Raw genomic sequence first — 12998 nt, forward strand, 5'->3', positions numbered from 1 at the left:
CGTTATTTAAAATGACGTTTCTCCAATACAGGGCAGTGAAGTAAAAAACCTGGTCAATGGAACTTGTCAGGGGACGGAACCCCGCTTGATATGGTGACAGGATGTTATTTTCCTCTATCCATACTTGGAGCTTATTTTGCACCATTCGCCCCATCAGTTTCTGGGCTGAATCAATGAGACTGATGGGTCTATAATTACTGGGGAGGGATTTGTCACCTTTTTTAAAAACTGGGATGATTTCCCCCCCTTTCCAGGACAAAGGTACTTCACCTCCCATCGTCACTGCATTTGCAAGCCAAGCAAAATATGTACACCATGTATTCCGATCACTTAGGTAGACGTCTGCTGGTATTCCGTCCATACCTGGCGCTCTTCCCCTCATTACACAGTCAAGGGCTGCGTTTACATCCTTTTCATTAAACACATTATACTTATAGAAGACAGCCGGCGGCAGAGTAACGCAGGCTTGCGACTGATTACGAGCATATTGAGGTTTAAAGAATTCTATCCAGTTATTAATGGCAACGTTGTTTTGAGGGGGTGCAGCCAACCCTCCCCGATCCCACTTCACTATGGACCAGAATAACTTCGAATCTTTGGCTGCACATGCAGTTTTAAGCTCACCCCATAGTTCCTCATCCCGTAGCCTCTTCGCCTGCTTTTGTGTGCGTCTATAAATGTCCCTAGCTTTCCTGACTGTATCGGCGTTTCCTAGTTGAAGTTCCCTACTAAGATTCTGGTGTGCCAGTCTACAGCTTTTTCCATACCATCCCTGCTTACTTTGGTGTTTTTTGCCTTTATTATGGCCTACTGGTTTTAGAAAGAATGTTTGTAGTCTACAAAAAAGATTTTTATGAGCCTCCATTAAAATGTCTCGGAAGTTAGAGTTGCTTGTGAGTAGTTTTATATTATTTACTTCCTCTCTTACTACTCTCTTAAGTTCATCTAGCTTCCCCTCATCTTCTACTAGCTTTCCCCATTTTAGTTGCCGCTGATTGTTTGTACATACTAAGTCCAAGGTCACCCTCTCTTCCTCTAGGCTTATCACCCTATCCTCTGAATAGGACTTGAAGGCCATTCACAATGGGTTATGATTGCTTTCCACTCTTTTTACTACGGTCATGTCAATCAATTTATTCCAGACCCTGGTATCTACCAGAAAATAGTTGATTCTACTAGTTGCCCGACCATTATCAAATGTACAATTCCCATCACGGTCTGATAATGTGCGACCATTTGCGGCTCTAAGGCCTCTAGCTAAACAAAGGCTCTTTACTTGGATAGCCACCGTGCTCCATCTTTTGACTGCAGCTATCTCAAGCTGGGGGATTCCCCATTTAATATCCTCTTCCTCGGCTAAGAATTTATCCTCTTGACCCAAGGGTTCAAAAGTAGTATTTATATCCCCGCCGACAATAATAAATTGTTCTGGGGGCAATGATTCTAACTCTTGCTCGAGGACCGTTACTACATCTGAGGATTTTCCCCCTCTAACTCCCCTAGCATATATGTTGAAGAGAGCTAACTCTTACCATTATCCCATCTGATATTAACTGATAGTATATCCCCAGTTGGGAGCGATCTTTGCTGAATTGTACACTTCAGCGAGTGGCGAACCCAAATTAGCAAACCTCCCGATGGACGGCCTTTACCATTTGTCACTGCAGAAGTAAAAAAATTAAGGTACCCTACTCGATGTACAGGGCTTTGCGACCATGTTTCTTGGAATAATATGATATCGTGGAGGTCGATAAAAGCACACCATTCAGGGGATGTTACTTTATTCGCTATCCCAGCAAGGTTCCAAGAAATGAAGGACAACGATGGATTAGATATGGCAAGCCCTATCTGGCCTAATCTTGGGGGGCTACTTATATTTATATTCTGGTGTGTTGTTTCTACTGCTAAAAATTTCGGAGAAATGCCAATGGAATCAAGTAAGCGAGACTCCTGTACTGGCTCACTGCCGTTACGCCGGCCTAAGCTACAATACCTCTCCAAGGTATCAGGCCCTCCCTCCCTGTTTTTACTATTGGGAGCTTCCTTGTGGTTGGCTATCTGAGTCGGGGCTTGATATACGAGTCAATCGCAATCGTTTAGGTTAGATAGTGCTGCAAATCTATTTTCTAAGTTAACACCCCAGTCACTACTTTGAGCACCCCCACCCACACCCCCACCCCTTCTGTTTGCCACTGTAGTCCATTTAGTTCTCAAAACACTTGGTTTAGCAATAAAGCCTCTTCTGCTGTAAAAGTAGTTGAGTGTGAGAGGGATAATTTCTGCTGTTCTACGTTGAGGGGGCAGAAGATTAGGTAGGATATCAGGCAATATTTCTGGCCCCTTAAAATTAAGTACCACGCAGTCACCTTCAAATCTTTTAGGGCTACTGCCTATCCATTTCACTCTTCTGGCAGTTAATAATTCCTCTGAAAGTTTGTGTTTACCCCAATGGGTGATGTGCATATTATTGGTTAGCCAGTGTAAAGCTTTACTTAAGAGTGATTGGGAAGACTCTATCTGGCCAGGTTTCAGGATTGGTACATTTGCTAGAACCAGGATCAGCGGGGATGCTTCTCCGATTAACTCCACTGGGCCTGGTTCCGGAAAAGAATCTTCCCCAGACCCGTTAGTTACTAGCGGATCTGATGTGCGATGAGCCTTTACTGTTAAGCATGGGGTGGGGATAGGTGGATGAGTCGGAACCACCGACTCCCCAACTTCTCCAGTTCCACCCTCCTTGAGTTTAATTTGCTCAAATTTATACATCACCTGGTTAGGTATTTCTCTCATGTTTTCATTAGTGTTTAGCAGGAGGCCCTCAAGTTTGTGCACTTTATCAGTTAGTTGGTCAATTTTAGATAACAATGGCTTAATTATACCCCTCATTTTTTGGTCAAACATTCCCATAAGTTTTTTGATATTGGCTTCATCCCATAGCATACTGCCCTCGTCTTCAGCTCCTACAGTCTCTGTATTATTTTTCCTAGGTGGGGTTGCTGGTCTTTTTCTACTAGAACGTAATCCGGTACATCTAGGTTGTCCCTTTGTGGCCCCTCTAGTCACCCTAGGCGCAGGAACAGGTACAGATTTGAGGGAGCTATCCTCTACGATTTCTAGGTCCAAATCTGTATCATCATGATCAGCCTCGATTATTTTGCTCAATATAACCGGTGACGATACATTATACACGGGGCTATCAGTACTAATCTGGGAAAGGACCCCGACCTTGCTGGCATCTTCTGCCTCCTGTAAATTAACTCGGGAATTACTCAGTGTGGGAGGCAACAATTCATTAAGAGCGGGGCTATCATGACTTATCTGGGAAATCACCCCTGGTATACCGGAGTTATCTAGATCCGGTAGATTGACTTGGGGGGAGTCAGTTGAAAATTTGTTAGGTGTTAGACTCAAACCCAGGGAAGACCTTCTATCATTGTTTATCTTAGCGACCACTTGGACTAAATAGTTATCCATAGTGTTTGATGGGGCAGTACATTGTTTTTGTTTAGACATACCTAAAAGAGAAAAACACTCCACAATCACAGTGACCCAAAATAATATCAAGCCTGTTTACCAAGAGTCACTACTTGCGAGTACTTTTAAACTTCTCCTTATGATCGTTAATAGGAGCAATGGTACTTCAAGGTTATCACGGAAAGTTATAATCACTCACGAGGATGAAAGGGCAGAGTTCCTGGTCCAGTCAAGTCACTGCCAGTCGCGGACTGTCGCAGACTGTCCCACCCTTGTCCCGGGCTTCTCCCGGGACGTTCCCGCGCGCTCCGGCGCAGCGGGGAAGACCGCTCCAATTATGGGAAGGAGGTGTTTGGGGGGCGTGGCAGGCAGGGAGAGCGTCCAGGTGCAGGTGATGATAGCGCAGTGGCTCCTGGGCAATGGAGTCCCTGTCCCTCACCTGGCGCTCGCAGCCCTGATAGTCTTCACGCAGCCTTGGTCTCACAAGCGAATCGCCCTGTCAGGCGGGCGATGCGGGACCCGCGCAGCGGGTTCCGCGAGGTTTCTCCGTGGAAAACGGGCAAAAGCAGCAAACAACCGGCTCTCCTTCAATCTGACGGTGAGGCGTCTCCAACTTCTCTTATCCCTTTCCGTGCTCATGACGGCGCCACAGCATCATGAGTCACGGGAGGCGTGTGCTCATGACGGCGTGGAGCCGTCAAGCAAATGCGCTCCGCCACACGGCACTAATCCCCCACCTGTGCGGGCGAATTAGTGAGTGGGTGGGGTCATGACGGCTCCACGCCGGCATGAGCAGCCGCCTGTGACTCATGATGGCATGGAGCCGTCATAAGTACGGGAGTGCCACGCCCACCCCCTAGCCCCGCGGCAGAATTCGCGGCACAGGGAAGGGGTTAACCTCAGGTCTCGAGGTTGAGACTTCCCTCACCTATTTTACTCTAAGCCTCATTCATACTTCTCCCCTCAGTGCTTTTCTCCTCCTTTTCCTCCAACCTTGCCCTCCAATACTCACCCTCCTTTCCATATCCATCTGAGCCCCTTTCAGGGGCCACAGGACAATCAGAGGTTACTTGGCCCTACCGTGGGGGTCCAGGCCTTTAACTGCTGCTGTCCTGGGGCCTGATGTGCTATGGGCCCCCGAGTAACTGGGCCAAATACTACCCCTTCAGCACTTGACTCAGTGGTAGCGCAGGTCGAGCAGTCAAGGCTGTTCAGGGGAAGGTAGGGGCAAGATATGCATAGGCGCATGACTCAAAATACCCACAGTGACCTCAATAATATGATTGTCTAGTCTCATATTTACTTTTGGTATGAAAAACAGTATTTATTATTCATGGAAACCACAGCACACTTAATATTCCACACATTAAGTCTGTTGATGCTGGTGCCCATGCGCTGGTCTCAGCAGTGTCCCTCCCGGTGGGTCCTCTCCCACCCTTCTCCTCCATGCTGACCAACATGTCCCTGGCAGGTGTACGAGGTGACGTCACAGGTGCTGGCCGCACTACTGATGTACATCAATATCTGGTTTGGCCTCGAAAGTTCAGCTCTTCAGGCGCTAATCCACTAAGCTCATAAAGGGAGAGGATGTGGCCTAATGGCTAGAGCTGTTGACCTAGAAGCTGGGGAATCAGGTTCGCATTTCGGCAGGGACGCTCAACATCCTGTGATTCTGGGCAAATCACTTAATCTCCCCGTGCCAATCAATGAATATGTCCGTCTATAACGCAACTGGTGCTCATGTAAAGCGCTCTGATAACTTCGGGTCAAGTTTGTGCTATATAAAATTCTGGAAAAAACTCACAAAATTGCCTGTGGCCTTGGAACAGTCTTATCCAGCAGCAGCCTTCAGAAGAATTTGTGAGCTGGAATGCGTCTTTTTGTGCTCAGGCAAAGAGCAGCTCGTTCTGCATCCTTTTGCGGTAGGCGCGCGGCGCGCTGTGCAACGACGGCTTCCATGTACAATGACTTCTTTCTATGCGGTTCCTGCAGGTAAGGTGGTGGAGCAATGGAGATGCTGGAGTAAGGTCTGTGACATTTATTTGGAGTCCCTCCACTGGTTACAGGACATCCTATGGGGCGTAGCACAGGCCCCGCAGCCCACGCGGTGCGGGGGGACCCCTAGCTCCAAGGGCCCCCTCGGCACTAAACTCTGGCCGGGAGAGCTCCTGATTGAGCCCGGAGGGGGCCCCCCTAAGTACCGTGCAGGGAGGCCCCCTCACTCTTCGTTACGTCAGTGGACATCCTCCGACACGGGCGACGACCCCATCTTCTGCACGGGGTTCATGGGTCCAGGTGACGGGCCCAGCAAGTTTCAGTTGCACTTTGCAATGACCCGCAGCGGTTTCAGTGGCAACGGGTGGTGGCCCCAACTGTCTCAGTGGCCCTCTCCTGGCATACATGGGTCGTAGACATGGGGAACGGCCTCAATGCTGGCGGCTGCACTGAGTGAGAGCCCCCAATTTCACAGTAGCCCCAAAAGGGGTTATCGACTTCTGAACAACCAGGCGCACAACGCCCATTGGACTCAAAGGGCTTCAGCCCCCCCCATCGTGTGTGGCATCCCGGAACGAGACAGCTTCCCGGGCGCACACACAGCCGCACCAGAGTACGTCACAGGTCTTTTAAAGACCTTTTGCTTGTTAATGTGGCTTTGATGTCCCCCCCGCTTAGAGCCCCTGCAGCTCCACTCTGCCTTTCCCTTGAAGAATCAGCCCCCCCCGAAATTTTTTCTTAGCCCCCCACGAAATTTGACTCTAGTTGCGCCTCTGCTCACAACACAGGTCCCGACTGGACAGAGAGCCTCAAATTCCTCTCAACAGGATCCACTTGCCAGTACCCCCGCTGGGTCTGGCCCCACCCCCAAGCTCTCTCCTCTTCATTACAGAGCACACTGATCTTGGCGGTCAGGAGGCTGGTGCTCCAGGTGCAGGGCCAGTGTTCTTGGCTTCCTGGCTGATGGCCCATCATCCAGCTGGGAGACTGGCAGATCTCGGTCCCCAGTCCTGGTTCTCGCAGCTTGAAGTCTTGGTGCTTTTCTTTCTTCCCTGATGAACTTGGCTGTTGAAGAAAGTATAGGACCCATGCTCTCACCTTTTTAGTCCAAATCCAGAAACAGATGTGATTTAAAGTCTAATCCTTTAAAATGTAGGTTGTTAGTGTTTGCTCTTTGAAGTGCTCTCTCCTCTGCCTTGTTCTTTGCCAAAGGGACATCCGGTCACAGCAGGACAGGCTCCAGTTCGGCCTAATGCTGAATGAGTGCAGCTCAGGGCCTCACGTGAAGGGTTACAGATGTTGGGAATCTGTTCCATAGCATAAGTGTCTGAGCTGGGGTGGCGGAGTGAGCTAAAGAATGATGATGGATTAAACCCAGATCAGTTGACTGGGGGTGAGTGCTTGCAATGTTCAACACTCCGCCCATCATCCCCTTTGGTTTTGCTTTGTTCGCCCTAAGTTGGCAGGGTATGCCCAGACGTGGGTCCCTTGCTCACTTTGCCACTGGATTCAAGCTAGCCTGGCAGATGACGGCTGATTAGCCAGAAACCGGTCCCAGGATGCTTGTTTCCGGTCCAAGGAAGACATGGCTTGGCAGTTCGGGCTGGACTGTTCCCATGAGGCACAGGGTCAGACTGATTTGCATATGGCCATGTCTGAACTGGGGTGGTGGAGTGAGCTAAAGAACGGTGATGGATTAAACCCAGATCAGTTGACTGGGGGTGAGTGCTTGCAATGTTCAACACTCCGTCCATCATCCCCTTTGGTTTTGCTTAATTATTATAAAAAGTAAGCATATGTTAACCCCTCCCGTGCGCATGACGAGCTGAGCTCGTCATGAGGCACGGTTGCGCTGTGCTCATGACGAGCTCAGCTCGTCATGACACGCGCGGCGCTCACACGCGGGGCTAATTCCCCCGCTGTGCTGAGTGTTTCGAGAAACAGCGCCACCGAGTAGCGTGATGACCCGAGCTCGTCACAAGCACCGTGGCGCTGCGCGCGCCCCCCACCCCCAGCGCCGTGGGGGAATTAGCCCCGCGGCTAAGGGGTTAAATAAGCCATTTATGATAGAGAAAAAACAGTTCTATTTGCCCAGTTCTGCAAGGCTAGCAGTCATTAACTATAGGAATCCAGGAACGCTTCTTTGGTTGGTGATGTCATCTGGGGTTTTGAGATCTGTTTTTGAAGTTAGTAGGCCTCTATGGGTGGAGTGCCTTTACACTGCACTAAAGCCTGTAGGCTGTGTCTGGTCACATGCTATCTCAATGATTACAGTGGTAAGCACGGTATTTGGTTTTAGTTCCCTTTCTGAGTAGTTCCTCCTAGAGACTTGTTTAATGTGTTGCTCACTGTAATTGTGTAAATATTTGTAATTTTAAACATAGCATTTTGCTGTTGGGTTAAAGTAGTGTGTATGTCTGACCTGACAGTGTTAGATGCCGGGCCGGCTTTGGCACTTGTGGTGCCCGGTGTGGCAATCTTTTTTGGTGCTCCCCACCTCCCATCACCTCCTCCTCGAATTCCCTCCCTACCACACACAACAAAAGTGCCCTCATCTCTCCAAAGCCACTCTCTCACATATATTTCATTTGTTTTAAAGTGCTGGTAAAGGCTGGCTTTACTAATCCACTCAGCTATCCACACAAAATACAGATCTGTTCTTTGCAGCAGGCACATTAACCCCCTGTGCTACTTCATGGTGAGTCAAAACTGCCACTAGACAAAACTCTGATTCTTTTCGCTCTAGCAGAAACATTACTCACAAGAGTCATCTTGACATTTTTATTGCTGTCTGAAATCTACAGCAAAAGGAACTCTCCAGCAGGTGCTTTTAAATGGTAAGTTATTGTTAAACACAGCGCCCTTCTTGAGATCAGTGCTCCACTCCAGGGCAGCGCCCAGTGCGGCCGCACAGGTGGCACCGCCCTACAGCCGGCCCTGGCTAGTTGTCTGCTAAGCGCCTGCAAGCAGCGGATGTATGACATTACAACGCATGCTTTTATCACGCATGCTGTTACAACGCAGTTTTCACAACGCATGCTTTTACAACGCATAGTGCTTTGGGGCGCTGGATAGTGAATAGTTTAATTTACTATTCCAACTCCAGTCCCCGGGGATAGTAGGGAAGGTGTTGGATAGTAAATTAAATCCATTCCCTATCCTAGAGAGCCCCCCAGCGCAATGCGTTGTAATGACATGCGTTGTAATAGTTGCGTCGTAAAGGCACTGCGTGGTAAAAGTTGCATTGTAAAGGATGTTTCCCGCATGCAGCATGCCTAAGCCATTGACTCTATTTCCCTGTAAGTTACAACTTTTTGCCCGATCACATGCACATATCTATCTGATTGAAAGGTTTACTGCTTTAGTGCCACGGTCCAGACATTCCTACCACGCTGTTTGTTTTAAGTTCATTATATTTTTAACCCGTTCCGTGCTCCCGTCGGCCAATCGCCTACGGGAGCACTACCTGGCTGGTGCTGCGAACGACTGTTGGCCGACGCAGCCCCACCCGTTTTCCGAACGTTCCGCACTGGCGCGGAACGTTCGAAGCAACTAAGGTGTTAATGCACAAAATTCCACATGGCCACGGCTTCTAAATTTGGAAGCATCTTGCAACTGTAATGCCAATAGAGTAACATTGTTGTCCTGTTCCAAAATAGACACCATTTACATGCAACACATAGGCCATCTTGCTTTGGTACAACACTAATACACTGTGCATAATACCATTCCAAGATGTACACCCGGTTTGATATATACTGAGCGACCATCTTGGAATGGTATTGTACACAGGGCATAATACAAGAAGCGACACATTGCTTCTAATCATGGTGGACATGTTGAAACTTTAAACCAATGATACACAATACCTAATAAAGTCACAAGATAGTCGCCCATTGCTATGTGTACATTTTTACCTATTTTAGATTGTAGGTATATACCCATCACATTTAGGAAGAGGCATTTTTTTCTACTTTTTAAATCTTTTAATTCCAACATCTGTCTAATAGCCTACATCCGCTTGTTGAATTTGTCTGTATGTCTTACTGTGGACTTGGAGAGTGGGTAGATAAGAGAATGAGTCAGTTAGTATATTAATGGATGCAAGAGTGCAAAGATGAGTGACAGAGTGCATGTAAGTATCTACACTCACCGGTGACGGAAAATGTACTTTCAGTTACAAACCATGTTTATTGCCATAGCCAATGCTTGTTGTACAATTTACACTGTCTGCATTTTTTCACCTTTTCCAAGGCTCACCCTCGTTTTCATCTTCCTGGTGCCAGCAGCCAGTGCACCACCGCCAAGCATGTACGGCGAAATCCTGTCACCCAATTACCCTCAGGGTTACCCTAATAATGTGGAGGAGTCCTGGACGGTTTCTGTGCCGCCGGGCTACGGCATCCGAATCTACTTCACCCACCTCGACATCGAGCCATCGGAGAACTGCGGTTATGACTCGGTGCAGGTATTGGTATAGAAACATCAGGGGTCGCGAAGGTCTGGATTGAGGTGCATTGGTGGAGCTGTTTGTGGGCACTATTATTGGAAAAATAATGGTTGCGATAGTCACGACTGAGGTGCATTGGCAGAGCTTTGTACTGCAGTACTTCCTAGTACTGCAACAGTAATGGAGTTGAGGGTCAGGATTGAGGTGCATTGGCAGAGCTTTGTGTGGGTCCCTGTACTGCAACAGTAATGGAGTCGTGGGTCAGGATTGAGGTGCATTGGCAGAGCTTTGTGTGGGTCCCTGTACTGCAACAGTAATGGAATAGTAAAGTGCTGGGGATCAGTATTGGAATAATAAGGGTGGAGAATGGCCGGATCGAGGTGTATTGTTTGAGCCGTGTGCGGGTCCCAATGGATCGAGGTGTATTGTTTGAGCCGTGTGCGGGTCCCAATACTGCAACAGAAATGGGGGTGAAGGTCTAGATTGAAGTGATCGTAACACAATTGGGCAGCTTGGCTTTCTGGGATGTAATGGAAATATCTCAAACCATTACCTTAAGTTTTATTGCTAACAAAATGGAGGACATCAAAGTATTATTTGAACCAGGGCCGGCTTTAGCACTCGTGGCGCCTGGGGCAACAATCGTTTTGCCGTCCCGCCTCCCCATTACCTCTTTCTCGGATTCCCTCACTACCACCTGCCAAGAGTGCCCCTCATCTCTCCAATGCCCCTCTCTCACATACATTTCATTTGTTTTAAAGTGCTGGTAAAGGCTGGCTTTACTAATCCAATCAGCGATCCACATAAAATACCGATCTGTTCTTTGCAGCAGGCACATTAACCCTCTACACAGCTCTATGGTGAGTTAAAACTGCCACTAGACCACAATCTGATCTCACTCTCTAGCAGGAACATTAATCACAAGAGTTATCATGATATTTTTGTTGCTGCCTCAAAGCTGGACGCACCAGGAACTCTGCAGCCGGTAATTTTAAATTGTAAAATATTGCTAAACACAGTGCTGCCCCCTGAGGTCAGTGCTGGCCCCTTCCAGGTCAGCGCCCAGTGCGGCCGCACTAGTCGCACCGCCCCAAAGTCGGCCCTGCATTGAATTTACGTTTATTCTTGAGAAATCTGGGATATTATGATTGATCTTTTCGTTATAGAGAAATTCCAATAAGATTATCCGTCAATTAATATGTTTTTATTTGAACAGAAACCTGCATTGCTGTGTACTGACCTTAAAAGGCTTTTACTGACACAGACAGTCTCAAATAATGAGAAATTCAGCCTCAGTAAATTGTTTGTTGACACATGAGTGTCTTAGAAAATAAAATACTTTGAGTAAATTTGCTGTTTCACTTCAAAAGCAAGAGGGATTACATACTTACACATGTGTTATTACAGTGCTAAAAATATCTATTTATTTATTTATTTATAAAGTTTTATATAGCGCGAACTTGATCCCGAAGGATATTGATCACAAAGCTCAAGGATAGTGGCATCGAAATACCTGTGTAACTGTTTCGTTCCACTTCTGTATTTATTATGATCTTCTGGGAAGTACTTAAAATTGCCAAGGAGTTTCTATCTGTATTTTGAGGAGTTTTCCTCCTAACTGAAACCCTCTACAGTAGACACTTGACACCTTTCGCTTGTATATCAAATGCAGGGTGGCACCAAGGCTACTGCAACGAGTCATCATTTCCTCAGGCAATCAAGGAAGAAAATTGAAGAGTCCAATATTTGACACTGTTTGCCCATCAACAATCTAGCCCTAGGTTTAACTTTAATGCACTTTATCATTCACGGTGGAATGCCATCTTGGAGGGATGTTACAGCAAACAAATGATGGGTGGAATGCTGACAATGCCAACAGACGGGGGTCCCGGGCTCACTGTGCCACTGGAATCAAGCTATCCTGGCTGAAGAGGGGTGAAACCCCGAAACCGGTCTTAGGATGCTTGTTTCCAGTCCAGAGAGGACCTGGCTTGGCAGTTTGGGCTGGACTGTTCCCATGAGGCAAAGGGTCAAGACTGATTTGCATATGGCGAGGTCTAAACTGGGGTGTCATGGTGAGCAAAAGAATGATGGATTTAACCCAGATCTCTTGACTGGGGGTGAATACTTTGATTTGTTCTGCATTCCCTCCATCAATTGTGTGTCTTTTTATCTTGGAGGGATGGCATATGTATCGAAATCTACCTTAAGTGTATCTCTAAAAAAGAATTATAGTTATTAAAATTATGTTAGAGTCTTACCACAATCAGGTTTGTTAGCCTTTTTGAATCTTAACCAAAGCATCAAAAAAGTCGATTTGGCAACCACTTTCATAGAGCCCACCATCTTTGAACTATAACATGCATGTTGGAGGTCCACCCATAAGATTAACTTCAATACACCATAATTTTTCTAGAGGAACGCTATCTTAGATCTATGGCATACGTATCGAAGATCTATCCTAACGTCTATCTCTAATTAGGTTATTGGCAGGTATTTGAAACTTTAACCTATTTTCAATAAATGTTGTTTATCAGAGAAACACTTAAACGTAAACCCAGGAATAGACTGCTGATGTGGATACCGTCACTCCAAGATGGCGGGTGTAAAAAGAAGCAGATGCTATTTTCTCTTTTTCGGTGCTTTGGTCAATATGTGAATGAACTATCATACCCGTATTTCAATTGATCTCGGTAAGGTTGTACATTTAAGGGGTATTGCTTGAATCAAGTTAATTGCAAACATTTGGGTTAATATTACTCATAAGTGTTTCAAATTTTCCTAAATTGTTTTCTGCCATAGTGGGGCTTTATAATATTTCATTAGATCATGTAGTATTGGCACCGTGCTATTATATCATTATATCAGTGTATGTATGCCAGTGTGATTTCTATATTTATCACTGAACTTTGTCTTAAACATATACAATTTACTACTGTAATGACTCACAGTACTATACATATTTATCCCAGATTTATTTACCCAGAGTAATTTCTTTTCTAAGATACTCATTAGCTAACAAACAATTGACTGAGGGTCGAGTTCTCAAATTTTTGATGTTGCATGTGTAACTAACAGC

General features: G+C 46.6%; 1 protein-coding gene across 1 annotated transcript in view; it reads left to right on the top strand.

Moving 5' to 3' along the window:
* The window catches only part of LOC144768088 (complement C1s subcomponent-like), a 118494-nt gene that overhangs the window by 31679 nt on the left and 73817 nt on the right, over positions 1-12998 (top strand). Inside the window, exon 3 of the mRNA XM_078651474.1 lies at positions 9724-9937. Coding sequence (XP_078507600.1) covers positions 9724-9937 — 214 coding nt within the window. The remainder of the gene's footprint in view (positions 1-9723; positions 9938-12998) is intronic.

This window comes from Lissotriton helveticus, chromosome 7, assembly GCF_964261635.1.
Source record: "Lissotriton helveticus chromosome 7, aLisHel1.1, whole genome shotgun sequence".
NCBI lineage: Eukaryota > Metazoa > Chordata > Amphibia > Caudata > Salamandridae > Lissotriton > Lissotriton helveticus.